The sequence below is a fragment of the Spea bombifrons genome, chromosome 2, assembly GCF_027358695.1.
Source record: "Spea bombifrons isolate aSpeBom1 chromosome 2, aSpeBom1.2.pri, whole genome shotgun sequence".
Taxonomy (NCBI): domain Eukaryota; kingdom Metazoa; phylum Chordata; class Amphibia; order Anura; family Pelobatidae; genus Spea; species Spea bombifrons.
Window position 1 is genome coordinate 44,890,198 of NC_071088.1, and position 27,489 is coordinate 44,917,686.

At 36.5% G+C, this 27,489-nt stretch overlaps 1 protein-coding gene across 1 annotated transcript in view; it reads left to right on the forward strand.

Moving 5' to 3' along the window:
- The window catches only part of ACACA (acetyl-CoA carboxylase alpha), a 144,644-nt gene that overhangs the window by 106,846 nt on the left and 10,309 nt on the right, over positions 1 to 27,489 (forward strand). The window contains exons 45-53 of the mRNA XM_053457694.1: positions 3,124 to 3,267; positions 3,523 to 3,643; positions 6,778 to 6,874; positions 11,731 to 11,827; positions 13,041 to 13,176; positions 17,197 to 17,374; positions 17,862 to 17,974; positions 24,216 to 24,370; positions 24,461 to 24,631. Of these exons, the coding sequence (XP_053313669.1) occupies positions 3,124 to 3,267; positions 3,523 to 3,643; positions 6,778 to 6,874; positions 11,731 to 11,827; positions 13,041 to 13,176; positions 17,197 to 17,374; positions 17,862 to 17,974; positions 24,216 to 24,370; positions 24,461 to 24,631 (1,212 nt within the window). The remainder of the gene's footprint in view (positions 1 to 3,123; positions 3,268 to 3,522; positions 3,644 to 6,777; positions 6,875 to 11,730; positions 11,828 to 13,040; positions 13,177 to 17,196; positions 17,375 to 17,861; positions 17,975 to 24,215; positions 24,371 to 24,460; positions 24,632 to 27,489) is intronic.

Below are 27,489 nucleotides of genomic sequence, written 5' to 3' on the forward strand. Positions count from 1 at the left end.
AAAAAGCATAATTCCACATCAACATAATTAAAAATTGTGGTGCCGGTATAAGTGTGCTATTACGAATGGAATTGGTGCAATTTATTATTTGGAGTTTGTGATTCAATAAAGAGAGTCCTTAAGATGTCTGCTTGAAAAAGAGGAATTTCTTATTCTGTTGGTTTAATGTAACCAGGTGACTAGTTCTGTTTTATAGTATGGCCTTCACACAATCAGATACCGTGGTTTCCATGATAGTTTATCATGGGACAACATTCGTTACATGTCATGTGACTGAACTGTAATAGTGGCGCATTTAGAACAAACACTGCAACTTTTTATTTTCAAGAAAAACTACTTTCGGTTTAGACATTCTTAAAAATTAGTTGTTAGATGTGGTAGGAATGTATTGGTATATATGTGTGTGTGTTGTGGCAAACCTCTTATTGCTGAGGGCCATAAATGTCACTTTTGGTTCTCAATGTATACAACCAACTTAACACACCATAATGTGCCATTTACATATCAAAAGAATTGTATTGGAGGTGTGTGTTGAAGCTCCCATGTGGCCTTACTGCGATGCTCTGAAGCTCCTTATGGTGGCCCTTTGGATATGGTGGGATCGTGCACTTGCCTTGACCATGCTCTCTAACACAGGTCTTCCAATCTGGACACTTGAAATGGGGGGTGTACTATTTCACTAAGGGAGAGTTGGCAGGAGAGTTGTGCTTTCAGCTCCCACGTTTCACTATTCACTATGAAGGCTTAAAAGCCAGGCAAGCTCTGCATAATATGTATATTTCAGTGGGTGAGGAGACATCTCACTGACATAACAATGCATTATACACGGGCAAACTAAGCTCTTTCTGTAACAGAGGCTCACTAGGCTTGGTCCTTCATCGTGTAGAGTGATGCCAAGGAGTAGTAGCCTCTCTTTTAGTGACAATACCCCAATGTGTTACCCCAACCCCAATCACACTAGCCCATAAAGATGCCTCAACAAGACTTTTTGGCATTAGTATTTCAGTTGCTAGAAATCCTTGATGTTCCTTATATCTGTGTTAAAGTTCATTTGGTTAATATTCCAAGGCATATCTGGAATGCAGGTACGGTTTGTTAGTATCTTAGCATCGACAAGCTAGCTGTTTTAATGATTTGTGTGTTATTGTTGTTCTCTTTTATTTTTTTTGTTCTTTTGGAAATATAAATGGAAGTAGTAGGTAATGCCCTCTCTGGCTATTGGAAAAAAAACCGAGAGAAAAAAAAAAACCCGGAGCCATAAAAATAACAAACGGCGTGTATTTGCTAGAGTGTCAAAGTTATGAGTTTATTTTGTAATGATGTGCTCCTGCTTTCATGAGGTAAACTGGCCGTGGCGGAGGTGTTATTAGTAATATGGACTCAGTGGAGCAGAAAGCAGAGTGACCGAGAGATCAGTGTATCAGTCAGCAAGAGGGCAAATGGGAAGAGACAGCAGGAGAATGAGAAAAAGAGCAGGGCTGTTTGCACTCAGATAGACCATTTAACTGCTGGACTAGTTCTGCTGCGCGATATAATGGAGCAATTAAAACCTGGATCTCGTGTTTACTATTTACAGTCCATTGCTCGGAATATTACGGTGTTGTACGTGTCCATTGTCTGTCAGCCATGGGAAGAGATAAGCAGAATCTCGTTTACACAAGGGTAGATTTTGCATGCCCATCCGCTGCTGCTCTTGGGAGCTCTTTGAAATGTTCTTCTTTTGTTATTGGCTATAAATATCATCCGTATTAATAGTTCATTGATCTGACAAGCTATTGAAGTTGCATAATTCTGCATAAACATAATAACAATATGTTGGGTGGGCCATTATTAATGCAATTGGTGAAATGTATTATTCGGAGTCTGTGATTTAATAAAAGAGAGTCCTTATGATGTCTGCTTGAAAAGGAGAAATTTGTTGTTCTGTTGTTTTAACATATCCAGGCGAATATTTCAGTTTTATATCTTGGCCTTTACAGAATCTCATTGAATGAACAGATACTGCAGTTTCTCTGGTGGTCCTACGTGGGCCACCATTTCATACAATTGCATGTAGTGTGACTGACCTGTTATTGTAAAACGAACATGTTCAATATTTACTGTCCGTTGATTATAATATTATTGCTATCGTATGCGTGGTTACATTTTATCTGAGGCTGCAGTAGGTGCAATACTAAATAATAAAAACATTTTTTCGAATTATACAATGTATAATTCGCTGTTAATAGAGTTAATGGCTGTAAAAAGGGTGACAGAAATATGCGCTGTAGGGTGTGCTGTTAGTTCAGTACATGGAAGGGATTTCTTCTTTTAACTTTTATTATTTTAACAGTGGGCAAATAGCTTTAAAGAATCCATAGGGAGGCTACGATCATTAAATCCCTTGATAACTATCTGAACAGAACTCCCCTCCCCCCGAAAAAATACCGTATTTGCTCGATTATAAGACGGCCCTGATTATAAGACGACCCCCCAAAATCAAAATATTAATTTAGGAAAAACCCAAAAGGCCTGAATATAAGACTACCCTATAGGAAAAAAGTAAATATTAATTCATGTAAACTAATTTTCATATTTAATAAAAGCTATGATTGAGAAAAATATATATATTTTTATTTCCTTTTATTTGCCAACCTGCCCCCCCAGTTATGCACATCTGCCCCCAGGCTTGTCACTCTGCCCCCAGAAATTCCTTATACCCCCCTATTTGCCACTCTGCCCCATGATGTGCCTTTTAACCCTCTATATGCCACTCTGCCTCCAGAAATGTCTTCGCAGCCAGGCCCCAGCAGAATGAGGTCTGATTAGAAGACGACCTCGATTATAAGACGAGGGGGATTTTTCAGAGCATTTGCTCTGGAAAAAACCTCGTCTTATAATCGAGCAAATACAGTAATTATCTTGGTTATATCATCATCCAATAATGCTGCCATCATCATCACAACCATTCCGGGGCTTGGGACCTAACTTGATTTCAGTGGCCCCAAAGATCAAGTATATCACTATATCCTAGCAGCCCTAACAAAACCTTGCTACTTTCCCTTTATGTGAAGATTTATTATTTGTATGCATTTGTTCTTTTGGCTCATAAATGTTTTTTTGTTTGTTTGTTTTTTATACAAGGTTCTTGGCCGTGAGGTTTATACATCGAATAACCAGCTGGGTGGCATCCAGATAATGCACAATAATGGAGTCACACACAGCACAGTGTATGATGATTTTGAAGGGGTGTTCACCGTTTTGCAGTGGCTGTCCTATATGCCAAAGGTATGGATTTAGCTGTAAATGTAAAAAAAGAGATTAGTTTTGTTCATGGATGTCCCACCACGTCTAATTGACGTTGTATAATCTTGATAAATCAAGCAAAGGGACCGCATAAAAAGAAACCGCAATAATTCAACTCTTTATGTGTATATTTATACAGATTTATATGTATTTATATGGCTTATGTAAAGGGATAACCTTTGTGATTGTCCATTACCAACATGTACTCACTACTTTTTTCTTTTTTTTTATGTTTAGTGTAAATCCAGCCCTGTCCCAATTCTTACCCCAAAAGATTCTATCGACAGGCAGATTGACTTTGTCCCCACCAAGACACCGTATGATCCTCGATGGATGCTGGCAGGACGTCCTCACCCAAGTATGTACAGATCAATTCATCTCTATTGTATTTAATGCTCAGGATCACTATTCCATCAAACAAGTCTTTTATCTTTTATCAAGATAGATCCACTTTTCCAGAAAATATGGAAGAACATGATCCAGGTCTGTGAGGGATCTCAAGGCTGCTAAGACTATGAAATGCTTCTTGATTATTATAAGCAAAAAGTTAATAAGACATTCCGTTCAGTAGACACCATAAATATCTTTATTGGACACCCACCAATTTTGGGGGCATAATTTATAAATATATAACACGCTAGTAGTATTTCAACTAATTTAATGTGAAAGAAAATGTAAACCTTGCTGTGGAAGAAACGTCTGCATAAATACTTTTTCACCCTTTATAAAGGTTTTATTGTGTGTGTTTAATGCCTTTATTTCAAAATACTACTTCTATATTACAATTTTTTTACCCCAGATATATATAACAAACTATAGGACTTTTTTTTTTTTTTTACAATGATGCCTCCCAGCTTTAGTCCTGTGTTTGCATGTATTATTTACTACCAGTAAAATATATGAGGCTAAAATGAAGTCATTTAAAATCTTAAGATTGCTGTATTTAGTTGGATTTAGTATTACCGTTGGTCAGAATTTAATGGCAACCCCATTTCTGAAGTGAGCAATTGCCTTTAAACTCAGAGAGGAAGAGGTGAATAAGATCCGAGAAAGGCGAAATGAGATTTGTGGCTAGCTCCGTTTTTTTGCATTTGGATAATATTTTTACATTCCCTGTGCGGCCATTCATCCTCCTGTCTGAAGTGCTAGCCCCAGCCAGGCTCCAAATCAAGTGGCTTTCAGATTTTAATTTAGTGGAGACGTTAAGAAAAGCAGATGATTCTCCGTGATAAGTTAAAGCAGATATCTCCTAGGTGAAAAGTTAAAGCCATTTATTAGAGCAGATAGTGCTGTGAGATTCTTCAATGTGACGCGAGATGCTGGGCCAGAATCTAAACCATCAGCTCAGACTCGTGATACAGAGATAGGTTTAGAATGGATGCTTACACTTTACATTGAGGCCAAGAAGCCTGCAATGTAGAACATAGTAATTACAAGTTTTTTTTTCCACGATAAAACACTCTTGCCTGGCACTCTAAGTCAGAAAAGGTTACCGCACTTGAAGACTTTTTCTTAATTGGTTTTGGGCACATGATTTCAGAGGTTGGGGTTCAAATGAAATCCGTTCTCCGAGTCGCATGCGTTGCTTTGCTTGGCCATGTATATTATGTCTCTACGCCGGGGAATCAGATGGACGCTCTGCAGTACAATACAGCATCGCATTATCTAAAAGATCAGATTTAGTGGTTTGCATGGAAGGAAAGAGTATATCAGCTCTGTTTCAAAGTTTTTTATTACCGTATTTGCTCGATTATAAGACGACCCCGATTATAAGACGACCTCCCAAAATCAAAATATTAATTTAGGAAAAAAACAAAAAGCCTGAATATAAGACTACCCTATAGGGAAAAAGTTTTACCAGTAAATATTAATTAATGTAAATTATTTTCATGTTTAATAAAAGCTATGATTGAGAAAAATATATTTTTTAAATTTCCTTTTATTTGCCAACCTGCCCCCCCCAGTTATGCCACTCTGCCCCCAGAAATGCTTTATACCCCCCTATTTGCCACTCTGCCCCATGATATGCCTTATACCCCTGTATGCCACTCTGGCATATAGGGGGTTAAAAGGCATATCATGGGGCTGAGTGGCATATAGGGGGGTATAAAGCATTTCTGGAGGTATATAGGCATATCATGGGGCTGAGTGGCATATAGAGGGTTAAAATGCATTTCTGGAGGTCCAGAAATGCATTTTAACCCCCTATATGCCACTCAGCCCCATGATATGCCTTTTAACCCAGCATGTACTGGCTGCCTTGGCTTGATAGGAGTGTGATTGCTGTTAGCAGTTTGATATATATATATATATATCAAACTGCTAACAGCAATCACACTCCTATCAAGCCAAGGCAGCCAGTACATGCTGGAACCTGGGGATGATAGCAGTGGGATTACAGCCTCCATATGCCATGCTACAACCCCCACCCCCCTTACACATCCATGCTATCACACACACACTCACACTCATTCACAAACATTTAAATACTCATTCATTCCCTTAATCACACACACTTCACACATACTCAAAAACCCTCCCCCACCCCCTCACCTGAACTGCAGATCTCCCACTCGCAGACTTCTGCAGGGGACCGGCTGTAGCAACTTCTCTGGCCCCGCCCTCAGAGGAGGGAGGGGGGAGATAGAGTTCTGTGAGGACGCTGCAAGCTTCCTGCCCTGCTTCTAACAGAAGAGACGCTGCTCGCGACCGGTAAGCAGCATGGCGCCAGCATTTTTTTGGGGTCTGATTAGAAGACGACCCCGATTATAAGACGAGGGGTATTTTTCAGAGCATTTGCTCTGGAAAAAACCTCGTCTTATAATCGAGCAAATACGGTACATTTTGCACTGCCGTTTTAAATGAAACAGCCTCCCAGTAGAAGTGGTAAAGAGTAATACATTGGGGGAAATTAAGCATGCATAGTATAGGCATAAAGCTATCCTGAATCTAAGACCAAGGGCAGAGTAAGTATAAAGCTTTACATCAGGAAAAGTAGGCAGACTAGTTGGGCCCAGTAGTTCTAATCTGTCATCCTATTCTATGTTCCTATGATGTGCTTCCAGAACGCAAGATCACTAAACTATACTATGTCTTCTCCATTACAAACCTTTCTTGTGTCCTACCTTTCTCTCAAAAAAGGCCTGTGTTTGTAGGCCTTAAGTCAACCTTTTTTTTAATGGAGACTAATTCTGTCAAGCATGGTATCGATTATGCTCGAGATGTAACTCAAGGAAACCTTCACATCTTAACACTGGTTAAATATGAGAAAATGTAAATATACATATATAGATATTTTTAAAATCTTTGGGAAATAAAAAAATAATAATAATTGTACCATATAACATAATTTTAAATCTTTGATAGTTCAGCAATAAAAATGTATTTTTTAATTTATATAAGCGCACTCCTGAGCTTTATTTGGAATCCTTACATGAAATGTAATGTAGGCAAATTATTTTTCTTTTTTTTTTCTTTCCAATTTGGTTCTAGCTGTGAAAGGACAATGGTTGAGTGGCTTCTTCGACTTCGGATCTTTCTCTGAGATAATGCAGCCCTGGGCACAAACAGTTGTGGTTGGAAGAGCTAGGTAAGCATAAATATACAATTTAAGGGTTATTCATTTTGGCGTGTTGTAAATTATTGCCAGTGAATATTTAACAGATGATCAAGATATTGTAGTGTCAGGTATATTAGTAGATCTCAGTTGGACTCGATTGAACAGAGTTCTGTAGGAAGTATTGTTTGTCAGAGATGTAAGCATACATTTTTCCAGAGGTTCTCCACGTAAAATCCTCATGTTTCTGTATAATCATATTTTAACGTTGAGGCAGTTCCCCAGCATGCTCATATGTATCAGTTTGCGATTTGTTTTGTTGAGAGTAAAAATAAAACCAAAGGGATTTTACTATTTATCCTTGAATGAGTCAAAAATAAGAAAAAAGTTCTTAAAAATGTTTTGTGTATGGATTTAAATAATTTTGAACAAGGTTTATTACTTATAAATAATTTATCTGTAACACAGAATGATAGCATATTACAATTCACTATTTCTTGTTTTATTGAGTAAAATAAAGTTCCGTTATACTAATGAAGTCACTTCGGTTTAGTAATGTTCTATTACACCAATTTCAAATCGCTTTTCATTTTTTTTTGTCCAGCTGTGTGTAATATGTCCAGCTATATGTAGTTGCCTTTGTGGAGTCATATTTGGTTAAATAGTGGACATTTTAAAATGTAAATAAAAACATGTAAATATTAACTGTCACATAATGAACAATATCCAATATTTATGAACTGTGCACATCCTGGCTCAGGAATCAGCTTTTATCATTTATTTCCAGTAAATCTTTCCTAAACTCAGATAAGTTCTTTTGAATAAAGAGCCAGTAAAAATAATAGTAAAAATTCAGGACTGGCAGCTACCCAATGTATTGAATTATATTTTGCTTGAGCCACTATTATCATTATTTGAAATTTTAACTGGAACTACCCAATTCCCTCTTTCTTCTCTAAACCCCTTTCTTCTCTCCTTCTCACTCTTTTTTCTTCTCTTGTTTCTCTCCCTCTCTCCACTCTTCTTTTTTTCACCTCCCCTCAGTCTTTCCCTTTTGACTACCTCTTTCTTCTTTCAACCTCTATTTTTCTTTTCTCTGCTCTATCACTTTCTTCCTTCCTTGTGCCATTACTGTCTCCCGATTTCTTCCTTCCTTCACTCTCCCCTCCATTTCTTTCTTCTGTCTCTCCATATTTCTTTCTTCTCCCCTTCTATTTTTTTTTCTTTTCTCCCCCTCTCTCTACTCTTCTTTCTTTCATCTCCCCTTCTTTCTCTTTTCTCTACCTTTCTGTTATCTCTCACCTCCATCACTTTTTCCTTGGTTTCTCCATTACGCTTTCCCAATGTCTTCCTTCTTTTTCTCCATCCATTTCTTTCTTTTGTCTCTCCCCTTTTCTACTGTCTTTTCATCTCCCCTTTTTTTGTTTTTGTCTGATCTCCCATGTGGCAAAGATTTGGCCTTGTTGGTGTAAAAATAGGATGCCTCAGAGTAGAGAGACGCTAGAGGGAGCAGGAGAGAGGGAAGGTGGTAGGGGCTGTGAGAATCAGAGGGGAGCTGGAGAGGGCAGGGAGAGGCAACTGTGGGCAGCAGGCGACAGAGAGGGCAACAGAGGACATTTGTCCTTGTGGGAATTTAATCACTGTGAAGGACAAATAAGAGGAGAATGTAGAAGAAAGAGACTAGTCTAGTAGGCATTCCCACTATTTCTGAACCTTTTATGCACCATAAATTTCCATTCACCTGAAACCTGACAAAACAGAGCTAGTGAGTTGGCGAATATTCCAAAACTCAGATAAAACAGACACAATTTCTGTTTGGTTTTGCTGTCTATGTGCAATCCGTACACCCCAAATGCCTGTGTGTGGTTGCCGTCTTTTTCTATTTTGATTCACCTGGCTCAAAGGTATAACAAAAATGTAAAAAGAGAATTGGTCTTTTTCAAAGCATTGACATTTTGAAAAGAAAAAAAAGAATAATAGACATAAATGTATTCTTCAGGGGATGGTTCTTGTAAGTGCCTCCAAAACTCATCTTTTGTGTGTACTGTATGTTTGGAATATATGTGATGTTGGCTGTAAATTGTCTTTTATTGTAGTCTGGCACCTTGTCTGGGGATGTGCCATAAAACAAGATGTAGCATCTTCATGTGCAGAGACTGATAAAATTTATATGAAGTATAATGGAAAACAGAAGTTGTTTTGAGTCATTTTCCCCATTCCATAAATAAAAATAATCCTCAAATAAATACATCTATCATTAGCTCTGCTGGATCTCAATACATAAGTTATAAGATCAGTACTTGAAGTAGTTTTGCAATTAAAGTTTTGCAGTTCGATTGTTAATCTCGGAGTTTGAGACTGCTTCCAGATATTTATGAAATCTTTGTTTTTTCCACTGCGAAAAGTTAGCTGAAAGGACAAAAATGTTTATAAAAAGAAAGGTAACTAATGCAGATTATGCAATTTATTTTTCAGAGTAATGCTGAAGTTTTCTTACCACCAAAATATTAACTTATTTAAGTTATTGTAAACTAGAGCTTATATGATTTTTCCCCCCGGGAACTGTCCTTAATAAATTGATAAATAATAACTTGAGGACCCTGAAAATGTGTATAATGACTAATTGTGGCAACAATTGCTTTTTGGATCCGTGGTCAGACGTTACCTAGGGTATTGTGTACAGTTCTAGAGACTTCATCTCTAGGAGGAGATAGACATTCTGGAGGGAGTTCAGAGGAGCGCTACTAAAATGGAGAAAAGTTTGCAGGCCCAAATCAGCCAAAGTACCAAAGTATTTTACTTATTTATCAATGTAATAGGATGTAGGGCTGCAACTAACGATTATTTTAATAATCGATTAGTTGGCCGATTATTTTTTCGTTGCGGGGGATCTGGATTCTAGTGCTATAATATGATCTCTGTTTGAGGTCGGATTATATAAGGAGAGGAGTTTTTCAGAGCATTTGCTCAGAAAAAAACCTTTTTATAATCGATAAAAATCAACGATTTTCATTATCGATTTTATCGATTAGTTGTTGCAGCCCTAATAGGATGCATAGTTTACTTTAATGCAGATTATCTACGGATAGCTTAACCTGCCCGAAAATAAATAAAAAAAATAATGTATGTGTGTGTATAAATAATATAGTTTCCCTAACTAAAGTGGAAGCTTTTATGGAATTTTCACCTAAATGTGCTCCTCAAGAATAGGGTTAATCATGCCTGGAATAGGCATTAGGCATTATCCTGAATATTAGACAAGACCAAGTACCAAGAGAGGGTGAAAAAGTACCACACATCTCCAAGTTTTTGCAGTAGGAAACAGGATGGCCCGAATGGTTCATCTCTTTATAATTCTACATCTCTTTGCTAATGAATGAGGACAGTTCTGGACCGGAACACTTGCAGTGTTTCAATAGCTTACTACACCAACGAGGCTTGCATTTCCATATGAGCTTTATATGTGTACTGTGTTCCATTCCTTGGCGCCATTCTCTTTTGTTCTGCTCTTTCTGATTTCTGTTGATGCTCCTTGTAGATCGCTTTATTTCGCATTTTACAAATTCTACAGAAATCATCTCTAGCATGTCTCACTATTCATATATACTAGTACTAGTTAATTCCCCCCAAAAAACAATATGCATTTATTAACACATAGTAAAATGCACATTGTAGAACTGTAGGTGTATAATGCAATGTCTTCCGGCTACCTTTTAATTCTTGCACTGTGCTCCAGATATTCATATTTCAGCTGCAACTGTTGTTTGCTCATTATGATATAGTCTGGCCTGTGTTTCTTACTAAGGAGACATGCGGATCTGCATATATCATCAAAGAGTTATTGAACTTATCTGTTTCTCTGAAGTCACAGTTAAATATCTATTTTTTTTTTTTTTTTTTTTTAGCCAAGAAACTGCAAAGCTAACTATGCGTTAAAATTCACATTATTCCCAAGAAATGTTACAGTTTTAAAATATGCATCCGTTCTGTGTCCTTTAGTATTTCGTGATTATACTCCCTCTCCTAGCCCCCTCCTTTCCCTTGTAGAAGGCAGGTGAGTGAGTTCAGGCTCGTCTGTGCTGAAGCTCAAATTGAAACGCCACACGGATGGAGCCTTCAGGGCCATCCATCTCTCACACCTTTCATTTCTAGTAAATTCATTACAAACATTTAAATAGAAAAAAAGGTCCAATAAAAATGTAACTAACTCTAGACAAAGAATAAATAGGCTATTACCCAGAGAGAGTGCATGAGGGAATTATTTCACTCCGCAGCCTCAGCATCTCATGAGTCACTGGTGTTTTACACTCGATGCATACATCACCATGCGAGTATCATCTTCTTGCCTAAATGTATGGTCTGTGCACAAGAAAATATGAAGGCACTTTTTATTTCTCTTTTCATTCCCTGCCTCGCATCCCTTTCTCGGTGGAGCAATCACAGCAGCCTGGTTGCTTCAATTGAAAAAGATGCCTTGGAATAACAGGAAGACAAAAATGTCTCGGCGCGGACTGAAAAACTGTGAAACGAACATAAACTAAAGCTACAGAAGGGCAAATTATTGAAGCAGCAGAATAGGATAGGGAGTAAAGTACAAAGGGTTTCTTTGTGTGGCTTCTTCTGTAAAATTAATCAGGCATTTTATTATTTGTATGCAAAATGGCACACTAGACGTGTTACGGGGCGGCTTTATTTAGCGGAATTAAAATTACAATCCGGACCACCCGTGAGTGATGAATATTACACATTTTACATGAAACATCTAAGCACCTTTCACAATATAGACTAGTAAATCCAACAGGAAGCTTGCGTTAACTCTAATAACCCCGCATAATCCTGCAGACGAACAAAAGGGCTAATCTCTTTGTTTCTTTCTTTTGCCCGTGCAGGTTAGGAGGCATACCTGTAGGAGTAGTTGCCGTGGAAACAAGGACCGTAGAGTTGAGTATACCTGCTGATCCTGCAAACCTGGACTCTGAAGCTAAGGTTGGTTAATATAGACATAACACAGTAACCTTGGGAAAATCATTTGCGGGATATATATATATATATATATATATATATATATATTGTCTGTGTACTCTTGTATTCAAAACAAATCACATTTTGTAATGTGTTAGCTGAACATTTTTTCTTCTTCCATGTTATAACTGAAATTAAGCCATTATAATTATGTTGCATTTAATTCTAATTATTGCAAGAGCATTAACTTTCAATAGCATTCTCTGCATGGTTTAAGTTCATGAAAATGTACATTGAAACGGTTGATTGTTATCTAGCAAGCACTTAGTAAGCAATCAGCAGTATCACATTAACGGATTTATTTGATCCGTGCATCCGTTTATTTATTTCTTTTCAAAAAAACTTTTAAGTTCGCTGAAATTGCTGGACAACTTGCGTGAACCCAGTAATTTCAACATTTCCAGTGAATAAGTCAGTGAATATAGGCAGATACCATTAATCTGATTTTAATACAAATACTGTACTTCTGACAAATGTATTGTTTAACGGATCATCAGAGTTCCATGAAGTGCCATACACTTGTGTATGTGTATTAAAAGTTTCCTGTAATCTGTATATGCTTTAACTTTACAACCCGCTTTTATATATTAGGTGCCCAAATATATAAAACAATGTTTTACAGTATAAATACTAAACTTTATTTTTGTTGATTTAAAGTAAATATATTTGAGTTTTGTTTGTATCATCATTTGTTTTTTTTAAGTGCCAGAGAGTGTGTTTGCAGGCATTGACTTGACTGTCCCTTTAAGTAAACCGATATATTATATAGCCCTTTCGCTGACGATGACAGGGTGTCCCATGCTGCTCTGGATAGTACTTTAACTGTATAATTCATATTTTAGAAATTTAAATAAATTAGATATGTATTTTATAAAACAGAAAATATTGTAATGACATAAGATTATTTAATTAATATTCTTGTCGTTGATATGAAGTTTCACATTCTTATCTTCGTGACATAAAGGCCATTCACCAGCCAATATGCATGCATTTAAAGATTTATATCTATATTCTGATACAAAGTATACAGCAAACATTTTTCACAGTACGTTTTATTTTTTTTATACATTGTTATCAGGATATTTCATATACATTCTGTACTGAGCATCATTGTTAATTATTATGCAAGACTTTCGCTAGAATTAGTTTGTATTGATGTTGTTGTTGCACTCTGTAGATTATCCAACAAGCGGGTCAGGTGTGGTTTCCAGACTCGGCATTTAAGACCGCACAGGCAATCAAAGACTTCAACAGGGAAGGCCTACCACTTATGGTCTTTGCGAACTGGAGAGGCTTTTCAGGCGGAATGAAAGGTAATTAGAGGAAACACAAATGACATAAACGGGTTCATAAAAAGACTTAAAATCCTCCTTTTAATATGATTACATCACTATTTCTACTAAATCAACTACTCTGTGTTATAAATTAACTAATCAGTGATATTAATGAAGATAATCTCTCATTAACCTAATTTGCTATGGAAATGGTATTACCTGAAGATTGGGTGCCGTTATGCTAGAATGGTGTAGAGTGACAGTTAAAGTGACAGTTTACTGTCCCTGACAGCCCCTCTAAAAGAGAATGCATATTCAAGTACTCTGTGAGTACATCTCCTGCGCAGAAAATAGCTGGGAATTGGACAAAAGGGAAAATGCATTCTACAGAATCCCCTTCCATGCATTTGCAAAGGAGAACACCATGTATATTTGAAGGACCTCTTAGTTATCGTATGCATTAAAGCGCTTGATATCTCTATATATTTATACATATACGTGCTGTAAGATGAAGCCATCATACAATCATCTAACAGTTGCCTTAATAAGAAATCCGTCACGAAAATATTTCAGTTTCTACGTTGCAGCAGTACTTTTGTATGTATTAAACTGCTGGGCCACTTAGGACCTCCTGTCTACTTTTGGTTTATTCACTAAACTGTGAGTCATGGTGCGATGGCGCCACCAAATTCAATGTGCGTTGTCACGGGCCAGCCTGAATCGTCCCTGCATTATTCACATCTAACTCAGAGAAGAAACTTTGAAGATATCTCTCAATGCTTTATGCAGGGCCAGCTCTGTTGTTGCTGGAGAAGCTCACCTGGCTTGCATCCTTGCAACATTCAATTAAATTAGCGAGTTGAAGTGTTTTCAATTTGCCCGCAAACTCCTAAGTTAGGGAATAAAGCCCTGTACATCACTTGAAGACGATGGACATAGATAAAATTAAATCATAGTTATGACTTGAAAGAAATACAAAATATTTAAATAACCTTGGTAACCTTTTACTCCTACTTCAGTTTTCTATGCCCTTTTACATTTTCTCTTTACAAACGTATAAATAATTTTAAAACTAGTATTTATTTAGTAGTTTTTTTTAAAAAAAACTATAAAGTAATCCTGGAACTCAGTGTTTTACATCAAAATTATGGTTTAAAAATTGAGAATACAAACATACGTTAAGGAGACCTTTTTAAAAGCCGTTGGAAGTGGCCTATCTAGCAGCAAGATACGCCGTATAGATTTTTTAACAGGTCTATATTTTATTTTGCATTAGTTATTTCAATTAGCAATAGTAATTATTACATTATTTGACAGACTTTTTGTTTTACTTGGTTTTACAGTTGATTTGCTGACTAATATGTTAGGAGCATCCATATTATTTTCATCATTTGATTAAAATGTATTGTTAAAATAATTAAGGGTTTTCTACTCCATGTTTTGATATTTTTTACACAACGCAGTGGTTTGCTAAACTGAAAAAAAATAAACATCATTAAAATGTTGTGATGCTTTGGTAAAGTGGAATATCCTATTATTTAGCAGCATTGATCACCGCATTTACATAGTGACAGCGTGTACGGTTAAATTGATTATGCTATGTTGCCATAGCAAAGAAGCAAAAATGTATCATTGCCTTTTATGCCGCCATTCATTTTTGATCATTTAAAGGGCCTAGAGAATATTCATTTCAATCTGTCAATTTGCATTTGAGAAATAGTAAGGCCCCACTGACATTATTTATGTCTTTAATCTGTTGTGCTTCAGTAAGACTCATTCCACCCTGACCTTAAGTGAGTGGGGTATGTCCTGTGAATGTCATAACAGACCCATAAAGATAGGAAATCAGCATTACTTCTGTTACTTTGTTTCTTTTTTTTGTGCGAAGTCAAGGGTGGAATCTGAGAAAACAATAAGGACAAATATGAGAACAAAAGCACTTGGGGTTTAGTGCAGGACAGGAGTCGGTTACCCATTATCTGGTGTATAGAAGCATGATAGCATGTTTTAAGTGTGGCCTGTCAGTCTGGGAAGCCCTTCGGGTGTTGCTTAGCAGTTTTGGTTTCAATGCAGGAAAGGGATTATGCAGGAAAGCAAAATAAACAATTACACCACCTCTCAGCGCACACAAACACACCACCAGGAGCCAATTGCACTGTGGGTAAAATGACTCCAAAATTGTGTGTAATGAGTAGGAAAAGATTAGAGACAGCTCTGGCTATGCTGAAAATTGACATTAGTGGAGGGAGAAAAAAAAAACCTCTTTACAACTCGGGCTGGGAGGTCTAATTCAGACGCGCGCACACACACACAAAAAATAAAAACATCTCAAGATTGTGTTCAGCCAGTTTCTCCAATGAGTTGTCTGTGGCCGTAAGGCTATTCCGCATAATGTAAAATTAAATTATAAAAACCAAGTGAATATTTAGATGAAAGAACCATTTGGAAGCAGTTTATTTAGACGAAATGCCAATGACCCACAACAGTAAGACTTCAAGCGTGAAATTTACTAGAAATTAGCAGTGGGGCCCCAGACTCAGCATGCATATTCTTCGAGGATGTAAATTTGTATTACATTAACCCATCTGTTACTGCGGGGGAAAAAAGATATCACAATATTTTTTTTTAAAGTAGTATAGACCTTAAAGCAAGTATCTTAGGAAATTTGCCCAAATGCTAGATTTATTAATGTACGAATTTTACATTTTCGTGTTGCATCGGATAACACATGCATTTAGTTATCAAAGTATGTAGTTGTAATCACTAAAGGATAGCCAGACTATTTTGACTCATGGTATGGGATATCTCAGCTGTACTATAAATTATTAAAGTGGAGTCCAACCAACCAAAATTCAATGGTCCTAATATTCCAGTCAAGTGGTATCAAAAAGAACTCTTAAAGAGACACCCTACTGCTGCAGATAGCCCCGCTAATGTGCAATGCACATTAAAGTACTTTTTATGAAAATTAATATGCATTTTCAACCTGTACTGGAAAAAAAACAAGAAGTAAATCAGTTACCTTTAGGGGAAGCTGCAGCTCGGCAGTGGAACCAATAAGTGGCAGGCAAGCATACCCATTGAGATACAATATGTATGAAATTAATCATGGGTGTGAGGTGCGGGTCGGGAAATAAAAGTGAAAGGAGGACCAAGAAATCTTCAACCATAGTCGGTGGCATGACCTAGGCCAGCTAGATCTACAGCAACATTAGCAGTTCTAAGTGTGCACAAAACAGGGGAAGATTGCCCTGTTGGACAATGAGTGGTGGGTTACTGATCCATGGGCCAATTTAGGAGATTCTAATCTTCAGTTTCGTTACTATTTGGATGTCTATACCTAGCTGTCACTGCCTCTTTAACAACCTTACCTGTTGCCACAAAAAAGAGGCAGAATGACATCATATCTTGGTGCTCAGCCTAGAGAATATTGGCTATGATGGTAAGCGCTTGGGGCAGTTGGGACACTGTCCAGGGTCATGCCTAGGGCAGCGCTTAACCAAAATACACCTTTGACATAGTGCTATGGTATTTAACACATGCAATCCAATCACTGGCTGCCCTACGTTAAAGAAGAAATAAGGTCATATGCAAATAAACATCCTTGAGGGGCTACATGGAAATAGAATATTATATTTTTAAAGGCAACACACGTTTACACTTTATTGTTATAATAACAGGGTATTCCAAAGTTTGAATTAAGGAGACAGCAGTTTTTAAATGTGCCTGTGTCCAAAGCTCTCCAGGGTTTCACTCCCAAAGTATCGCTGTTGGTGACAAGATTCATTACAGTTTGAAACGAGTGGAGAGAGGCAAGTTTTAGCCACTGTTTTCTCAGCATGTTTAATACATCTGTTTGTGCATATTTACATCTGCTGACTAGACTGTCGACAGATTGTTTATGGAGAAGATACAATATTTTACACAAAAGCAACATGATAGACCATACATAACAAATATGTGCAGTTTCTGATGCATATATAATAAATGTGCATATTAATTTTCCCTGAACTTATGTAGGAACCCAACAAAATAAAAAAATTTTTTTTATGTTTACAGATATGTATGATCAAGTGCTTAAGTTTGGTGCCTACATCGTTGATGGTCTACGGGAATACCTCCAACCGGTACTAGTGTATATTCCACCTCAAGCTGAACTTAGAGGAGGTTCCTGGGTAGTAATTGATCCTACTATCAATCCAAGACACATGGAGATGTATGCTGACAAGGAGAGCAGGTAAAACATTTGTGTATAAAAAAAATGACATTTGATTGTTGATTTGTTGATCACTCACAAACTTTAATTGAATTAGGACATACATTTTATTGATATGTCCACATTAAGACCTGTCACTGGTAAGGTCCTTATGTTACTTCTACATTCTATTACTTTTAACACCATACACTGTTTTATTTTTATCTCTTTTATAAACGTTTATACCTTGCAGTAGAGGAGCATGATATATGTTCATTTTGATTGCCTTCCACAATAGTTACCCCACTGAACAGTTACAAGAACAATTTATTGTCAAGTTGTTATAAGTGGTAGTTCGTCTTCAGCCATTGCCTCGCAACTATGAATATTTCATGATTGGCATGCTCTTTTTTTTTTTTTTATACTAAACATATACGTGTGAACAATGAAAAACATCTAATTCAGTATACCTATTTACAAAATGAGGATAACTTCTACAGTAGATCATGCTATATATCTTTCTTTAAAGGGGAGGCGTCTTAGAGGCAGAAGGAACCGTTGAAATAAAGTTCAGAAGGAAGGACCTTGTGAAGACCATGCGACGCGTGGATCCCGTTTACATTCACCTGGCTGAGAGATTGGGTGAGAGACTATGGGAGAAACAATACAATAAACCTCTGAATCTTTACCTTTTATTCTTCCAAAAACATTATACCACAAATCATAGTGTGCTACACATATATACATTTATAAACTCTTCCAATTAATCCCACATTATGGTTTGTCAGTAGCATGCCGGTTATTTAATCTCTTTCACAGAATTAACAGTTAGGTCTTTAGGACAACACTTAACACAGTTAAGCATATTTAATTTTCAAAATATTTGTAGAAATTAGGGAATTATGGAACATATTATTAATCGTTCCTGTGTGGCTCATGTGCATCTATATATGTTAGCTGTTTTGCCCTATTGTTTGGTCTTTCAATGTAGCACAGTTAGGGAAAGGGAAGATTGCAGAATGGAGGGAATGTATAATTTTTCTCAGGTTTTTTCTTTCTGGCCAATTTAAAATTTGTCAAAGTTGGTCTTCTTCTGGATCACTGCCCTTTGATATTTCGCGCACTCCATTTGCCACAAACAAGCCGTGGGGCCGTAGTTCATGCTGACTCTAGCAGAAACAAGGAGAGCCCCATTTATCTTACACTGCCTGCTGAATCTCTACTCATTAGCCAGGGGTTCACTGCCTCTTTTAACCCCTAAGAGTTTGTCACCCTCTTAATCATGAAGAGCCTCTCATCATTTCTAATTTTTCTTGTTTACTAAAAATGAAACCTTGTCTAAGCTATTGTCTAAATGTGCCTTTATGAACTGAGTATGTGAAAATAATTCTATATGATTCATATATATATTTAAAATGTTATTAATGTCTAGTACAAAAGTATAGTTTACTTTCATATTTTGGTAGGATTTCTTACGTTTTATTGTATTTATGTGTTTTTTTGGTTTATTTTGTAGGCTTTTCTGATATAGGGCCCTATATATGATAGTATGTCTTGGTATAATATAAATAGCAACGGGCATTCATAAGTAATAAATAGTGTAAAAAAAAAGCGACTATTCTAGCGCCTACCAAAATACACCAGCAGCACCTTATATATGTGGTTTCCCCATCCACATAATTAGAAACAGTACACAGTGAAAAATAAAAAATAATAAAGTGCGCTCAGTGCAAATCTAATAAGATTCAAACAGAACCTGATGTGATTGTGATAGGCTGCCGCTTCAATGGGTACACCACTGTGTGTTTGTGTTTGTGTGTGTGTGTGTGTGTGTGTTATACTGTTTTCTGATTTTAGTGCAATTGTGATGATTAGACTCATCCCTTTAGGACATAAGAAAGCAATCCCACAACACCACAATCATCTAAATTTAGATCCAATATATTTTTATTTACAAATATATATTGATTTCCTAAACATATTACACATTGAACACAGATTTATGTTAATTAATACAGGGTTGGCCTGTAATGCATAGATGAAGTAGGAAGAAGAAATTTGGTGGCATAAAAGTCAGTAGAGTGCATTTAATGTTGACGTGTCTTGTGCACTCTAGAATCTACAATTTCTATTTTGGAATTAGTCAGAGAGTTGAATGGAAACCGTACCATTTCCATGCAAGGACTTGAATTGAAACCTAATGCAAACCATGCATTTTAAATTATTTTTAATGATAATTAAGGTTTAGACAGACCACTGAACAGAACACTTTTTCTAACGTTACATGCAGTGTTTGCTCATCTATTTTTGTTCTCATTTGAGAAATGTTTGTTCTCATTTTAATTGAGAAAGCCTGATATGAACCCAAAATGTGCGTTTATATCTAGCATTTTGTCTTCTAAATGCCATGCCAGACCATACAGCATGCGAACTAGAAAGAGTTTTAGTTGGTTCTAATTAGATGTGCATGCTTTCTAATGTACCTCCCCATTGCTTACCCCAGTCCTACATTTACCCTCTTTTGTCATGCTTTGTACTGTAACACATGTAACACATTGCAATAAAGATTCCTGATTGTCATTTTTAAAATATTTAGTTCTTTTGCCAAAGTCACTAAAATTGTGGATAACAAAGAATGAAACATCTGATAAGAGTTGTTAAAGTCAGGAGCTAAATTCTGTACAAATACATATATTAATTTAGTCATTTAATGAATTAATTTTAGGTGTGTATCTAAAGTGCAAGTGAATATAATGTCCACCGTTTGAGTGAAAGTATACTTCTGTAGAGCCCTGGTTTACATAGAGCATGGTGTTTATTCGCTAATAGTCAACGTAAATCAAAGCATTAATGGAGCATCTCAGGTATTCACTGAAGTCACCTTGAACGCTAGTTTGAGCAAACTACAAATCGGTTTAACACATCAATACTCTTAATTCCCTCAGAGTTGAGATGGAGAGTGCAACAACTCAACTAACAAACACTTGAAAATCGGCTCCAATTTGACAATGTCAACAAGACTCTTTCTTGAGCTGGTGAGAGACCAAGAACCAGTTAAACTCTAAATTCTAACTTCGACTGATATCTCGACAGCTGCCAAGTCCAACTCTACAAATTACTTTAAATTTTGAACTTGACATCGAGTTGACACATAGTGAATAGAAGAGCAGCTCTTCAACTTTAGTTTGTCAAGTGTTGTCAAGTTTCCTTCTAGAACTTGGATTTAGTGGTATTACATTTTTTTCCCAAATGGCTAGCTTCTGAACTAGTAGAAATTTACTATTCTTTGTCAACCAATAGTTAGAACAAATGAATGCTTTTATATTTTATTATCCAAAATGGCTCTTATCTTTCATCTTAGAATTCATTTTTTTCCCCACATATAATCGTAGCACAGAAACACAATAATTACATAGTTATTCTGTTGACAGATTACCACAGTAGTAAAATGTTTTAAATAGTTGAAGACTGAAGAAAAGTGGATATAGCTGTATTGGTCCAAAAGACCTCTGAAGAAAAAGGCCTATGAGGCTCCAGAGCTTTACATCTTTTTCTATGCTGTCCCAATAAAAACTAAAGACTTTTATCTTAAGATAGTAGCAATTATTGTCTTGAAATGAATACAACTTGGGGACTTTTCAAGGTTATGTTGTGTGTGTGGCTGAAAAATTGAGGAAATAATTACTACGATCAGGAATCAGGGATAATGATAAGAGTATTACAGTAACAACTACTTCACACAATTCACATATCTCAAATAGGAATTGCATGACTCCGTTTGGAAATTCTATAGACGAATTGTGGTTGAAGAAATAAAAGGTAGCATAAATGCAATTAATAACCAAAAAAAAGAAGAAGAATTAAGTCTCTCTAAGTGCAGGTTGGAGAGGAAGACAGTAAAGGAGTAAAAATCTGATGCTGAAATAACTGTGACCTATAAACCAAGCAGTCTGTTCAGCAACTGTTCATTTTTATGCAATTGCAAAAGAGAGTCGAGATAAAATGCCTCAGTCATTTTGTCTAAACTGTTAAGCTAGCCATATTTAAGGAAAAGCCGTTTACTACTAAATGTTATGAGAGCCCATGATTCATGCTGGCGTTGGGCCGTTTCCAGCTGCAGGAACTTTATTAAACCCTGCCTGAACCCTGACATGCTTGCAGGTTGTAATCAGAGAAGGGCACAAAGAATATTACTGCCTCGCTGGCAGACTTGTAAGAGAGTGCTGATATGGGCTGTCATTGGCTTCCCACCATTTTCCCTTTTTAATGGCGCACAAATCAATAGGCCTAAGACAATTCTATTTTTTTCCCCTGTTCCATAGCCATTATTTTTAGCTTTGGAGGGAGTATAAATTGATATTCGAGATAAGAGCATGGTGCAGGATGGACCCTTTAGTAGATTTATTACTCGTAGAGGTTTTTTTTCTTATTAGCCCAGTTAAAGTGAAACTTCCCTTTTGAAATATGAATAAAAAATTAAGCGTGTGAATAATAAAATATATAGCAAATTCAGTGACTACATTTAAGGTATTTTTTTTTAAAAAAAATATATAATATAATATATCTGTAAAGTGAAATAGATAATTTGGTGTTGTTATTTAAAGAGGACAAAGGTAGACAGAAAATGTTTGACCTTGATAAGTGAGCTTCAATTCTTGTTATTTAATTTAAACCATTATTACCATTACTTTATATGTGCGTGTGTGTATGTATGTATGTATGTATGTATGTATATATATAATCTCATGTGATTGATTTAAGGCATAAAACCAATACTAAATGATGTCATCTCCTTCTAGATCTCCTTCTTTAAAGTGTGATAAGCCATAAGAGGCTAGTATAGGGACTTTGGTATTTAAGAGAACAATAGTTGATTGCTTAGCTCTGGCCTGGCCTTAAGCATTGCTACAACTGCTTGTGCTGTAGTAAGTATTGTATACAACCTATGAAAGACACATATATACAATATTTAACACATACCGTGTTTCCCCTTGTATAAATGCACCCCCATTTTGGGGGGGCCAAAATAATAATAAAAAATATTACATAAAGTTATTGTTCTGGCTGCCTGGGCATGATATGAGTGTGATTGATGCTAGCAACTGTTAGCAATCTCACTCCTATCATGCTCAGGCAGCCAGTACATGCACATCACTTTCAGCCCCCCTGTGCCCCCTACACACGGATCCATGATAACATACATACAATACAATACAATTTACTCCCCAACCTTACCTGAACTGCAAATCTTCTGCTGCCACTCGCCGACTTCCGTGGGGGCCGCTGTTTCCCCTCTGCCTTGCTCGACGCAGCTGCACAGGAATGCAATGTGCATTCACGTGACTCCACCAGGTTCCTGTGCAGCCGCGGCAGATGGTAACCAGCAGTTAGTTTAAAAAAAAAATCTACCACCACTGTATAAGATGCACCCAATTTTTAGACCCCAATTTTTTCTAAAAAAGATGCGTCTTACACATGGGGAAATACGGTATATGATCTTATAACATTTGGTTTTGTAGGATTTACAAATTCCAATGTTTTTTTCTGCCAAATGATAACTAATACATCCCCTAGAAACTTTGGAAACAATGTTAACCCAGAAGAATGTTAACCTTTGTTGGTTAATTGAATAAATGTATTTGCCGCATCTACAGTCAAAACCTACAACCAACAACATATATCATCAGCACACATACACTGAAAACTGACAAGCTGTAAGAGCTTTGGAAAATCCTCCAGATCTCATAAATAAGAAAAAAATAATTGTCTTATAACATTTCAGACAGAGCAAGCTCAAGAAAGAATCATTTCAAGATGCTTAATTGTACAGAGATTAACGATTGATCGAGAGCTTTCTGCTTTCAATAGAGCAAGGAGAGCCATGTGCTCCTGACAAACAATCAATGAGAGGATAATCACTTCTGCACTCCAGTAAGGTTTGAATGAAGAAGGGCAGATCAGAAGTCAGAAATCTTCATAGACACTGCTTTTAAATTAAGCAGAAAACAAGCATTGGCATATTTGATAATATTTCCAAAGGTATAGCTCGATTGTTGAGTGGTCTGCTTGTCATATAGATTGAAATGCCTGTTTGACATATAATTTAAAGTACCTAGTGTTTTCAAATGGTTTAGCTCTTTCACATACTCTCATAAAATGCTATGTTTAACTCATGGCAATGGTATATTCTCTTATTGTTAAATAAAACGTCAGAAGAGTCCTAAGGTGGTCCGTATAGGGCCAGAAGTCTACAGTGACCAGATCCCCTGGAAATACTTGTGGGTCAGAAATTTTGGAATACATTGGCCAGAGGGGAAACTCTTATAATGTATATGGGGATAAATAATGTATGTGATAAGTGTATGCTACGGGTTGCAGTGCTTATAGAATCCATGTATATGTATGGTAGAGTTGTTCATGGTCTGGTGAAGTTAGTATAGCATAGCCCCTATAAAAGTTTACTGACAGGTATAAGAGTATAATGTAGACCTAGTATCCTTATTCTTCTTATTCTTCTTATTAGTTATTAATTAACTAAACATTATTTACATGGGTACATGACAAGGTATGCTCCTTATATCATAAAATCAGCAAAGATTACTAAATTCTGGCACTTGTGTGAACATCCATTTTTTGCACTGTGTACTCACTGTGGTTACGAGGACTGAATATGATATATGCCATATCTGGAAACCACAGCTTAGTGAAAAACCTTTCAGCCCAAACTTTCCCATTCTGAAGAACATGAAAAAGGGAGACAGTGCATGTACCTGTGTATAATTATATCTTAATGTTGTGCTGTTTTTGTTTGTGACAACATTATTTGCTGCTGATGCTAATATTTTATACAATATATTGACCTACTGCATCTTGTATATTTCAGGGACACCAGAGCTTAGTTCTGCTGACCGTAAGGAGCTCGAGACCAAGTTGAAGGAAAGAGAAGAGTTTCTGATTCCCATCTACCATCAAGTGGCTGTTCAGTTTGCAGACTTGCACGACACCCCAGGCAGAATGCAGGAAAAGGGCGTTATTACTGTAAGGATATAACTGACCTTTCCTCATAACGGATTTTTAAATGTAGATTATTTAATATTAATGTTTTATCCCCACTTTCTTAAAATACAGGATATTCTAGAGTGGAAGACATCAAGAACATTTTTCTATTGGAGGCTAAGGAGGCTGTTATTGGAAGATGTAGTAAAACAGAAGATCCACAATGCCAATCCAGAGCTAACCGATGGGCAAATACAGGCTATGCTTAGACGTTGGTTTGTTGAAGTGGAAGGAACAGTCAAGGTAATAAAATACGAAAATGGTAGTGTAATATTTTCTGTGGTAATTCTATGGAACTGCATTTTCCTCAAACAATGTTTAATTTGATGCATTACAAAATAATATGTATTGTGATATCATGCAATGTCATACTTGTGTTCTTAAAAGTGAAGGATGTTTCTTATACAGTTGTGTTAAACATGATAAACCAATTGGTGGGAATAGGAGCAACACTGCAAATGTTGCATTGTTTTTTATAGTCATCAAAAGAATTGTCTCTATGTCTGTGTTTAAGCCTTTGAATGCATGCCATGTTTTGTACACAACAACACCATCAACGTGCCAATCCTATTACTTCCATCTAGACAATTTGCATCTCTGGTTTAGACATGTACTCGTGAATCATTCTGGGTACCTCATCATAGAGGAAAAAAAATGTGCTGTAATGGATCACAAAAGCATGAACATATGCTTGCTAGCTTTGACATCTTATACACAGCACTAAATGGTGCCAACAGTCTAGGCATATCACCTTGGCTTCATGTATTTAATGTTGGGAAAAGAGGAACGGCTTAATGGTTGCCTAACTCAATGTTGTCTATTATCCTCATGATTTGAAAAAGTGCTCCAAATGTTCTGGTCATTTTCTCCTTGTTCATCGTACTTTTTAGGCCTATAAAGGCCCATCTTATTAAGCCTTTTATTTATTTTTTTTTTGAAATATTGAACTCATGCTTAAAATGAGCTGGAATGTAAATTTAGCAGTGACCAGAATAAGATTATGTTTACTTAAATGAATAGAGCTGCTGGAGTTCATTTTATTACATAATTAGATTTGAAGTATGTGTAACCAGGGATTTTTGTTGTTTATGAGTGGTTGATCAAATGTGAAAAAAAAAAAAACAATAACGTGCAGCAAAAATCCAGCTTAAAATTATATAAACAAAATAAAAATTCAAATTGTAATTTATATGTCTTTTTCACCAGCTAACGCAGAGCCTCCTTAGAAAACTCTTCATGCTGTTTGTATTTGATATATTGAATGAATTTTGTTTTTGACTGAAACACTGCAGGAAATCCATAGAATTTAGAGCCACTTCGGCTCAGCGTTCGGCTGGTTTGTCTTCATCTAATCATGCATTCAACAGTCACCAAAATATTCATAAATATTTATATATTTCAAGTGACATCAGAAGACTGATACTATTCCGCACATCCCAAGAAGGCAGTTTTAGCGCGGGGGGGGGGGTTTCGGGCTCCTTAATAATATTTAAAAGAACAAAAACAAACAAACATTGAAATACTTTTATTGAAGCACTACAAAATTATTAAAGAACTACATAAAAAGCCAATCCAGTCAAGAACGGGAGCGAGAATGTTGGGTGATATTAACTGTGTAAGCATCCTTCATAAAGTTATGATATTGTTGTAAGTCAGTTTTTAGCAGAAAGTTCTAAAAATAATAATTCTTGAAGAATTTTCAGTTAAATCAGGATTTACAGTTAATCGTTTGAAAAGTGGCCTATTCAGAATGGCAACCCACAGACCAGAAGGTGAACAAGCTGGCATATGTGTGGCATGAGCCGTGCTGGACCTTACTTGCCCACAAAAGAAGAAAAGCTTATTAGTAAAGGTAGCAAAATCATGACAGAACACCTTCATGAGTCAGGCTTGGACTGAAGCCTACACTGGCTTGCCCTGATACAAAATGACATTGCCCAAGCAACAAATTACTAATACTACTACAAATCCTATGTGATTCAGTTACAAGGTCTCCTTAACTACTTGAACTTACCATGAACAATGCAACATCGATACCTATCCAAATTATTGGTTAATAACATTTAAACCAGCCTCATCACATTCCTGTCAATGCAATGCGATCCGAACAAATGAATAACTATTCGCAATGAATAACAGTTAAAACCTACATATTTGTAATGTAAGATAAAACTGTACTTAACTACGTGGTAATTACATTCAAATTCAAAATAGCACAAGTAGAAATTTCTAAATCCTGACTTGTTAACCCTTAATACTAAGGTGCTGGTTTTCTTGACAGTAAATGATTACTGTTGGTGTCACACCTTCATTCTTTCCCTCCTCTGTTCTCCCATTGCTAATCCCAGCTCAGCTTCACTTCCCAGCAGGTTGACTTATCTCGTACAGCAATATTTCAGCACATGGCATGCTGCGGCTTTCTTGTAATGCCTCCTTTTACTTTTTCTCCCTCGGTGACCCAGCGGTCTTTGTTGTCCTTTCCTCAACTTGACTAGGGTTCCTGCACGTAAGACATGATGGACAATTTTACCCGGTGGTATTTAGGAGACTTCAAGGTAGATGTGTCCAAAAATAAGAGAGGGATAAGAAAATAAAAACATGTCGATGATGGAAGTGAATGAGCATTTCTTGGCTCTGTCTGCATGTGTTTAGGAGTTTGTGTCTTGTTAGCTAATACATTACACCAATCAAGGCAAGTTATCTTAAGCTACAATTAATCTGCTCCCTGGCATATGTTGATAGGAAAGCATCATGCTGTTTCTTAATTAAAAGCAAACGGATTAAAAATGATTAATAACAGTATTAAATATTCACCCAACCTAAAAGCGTTGGGATTCCTGGATAAATCTCGCTTTGTTTGGGATTTTAAAGCAAGGAAAAAAACCTGAATCTTTCTTTTTTTTGTGATTTGCACATTTTAACTGGTTTTACATTAGATCCTTCCCCCCCATACACCTTGTTTATATATTAGCAGCTGTCTGGTCTGTCACTAGGTTGATAAGGCTAGATGCGCTGGTTTTAATAATGCAGTATGCTGTATTTATCAGTGTTACATGCTTCTCTTCATGCCTACATAGTACTAAGACAATTTCTGGAGCTTT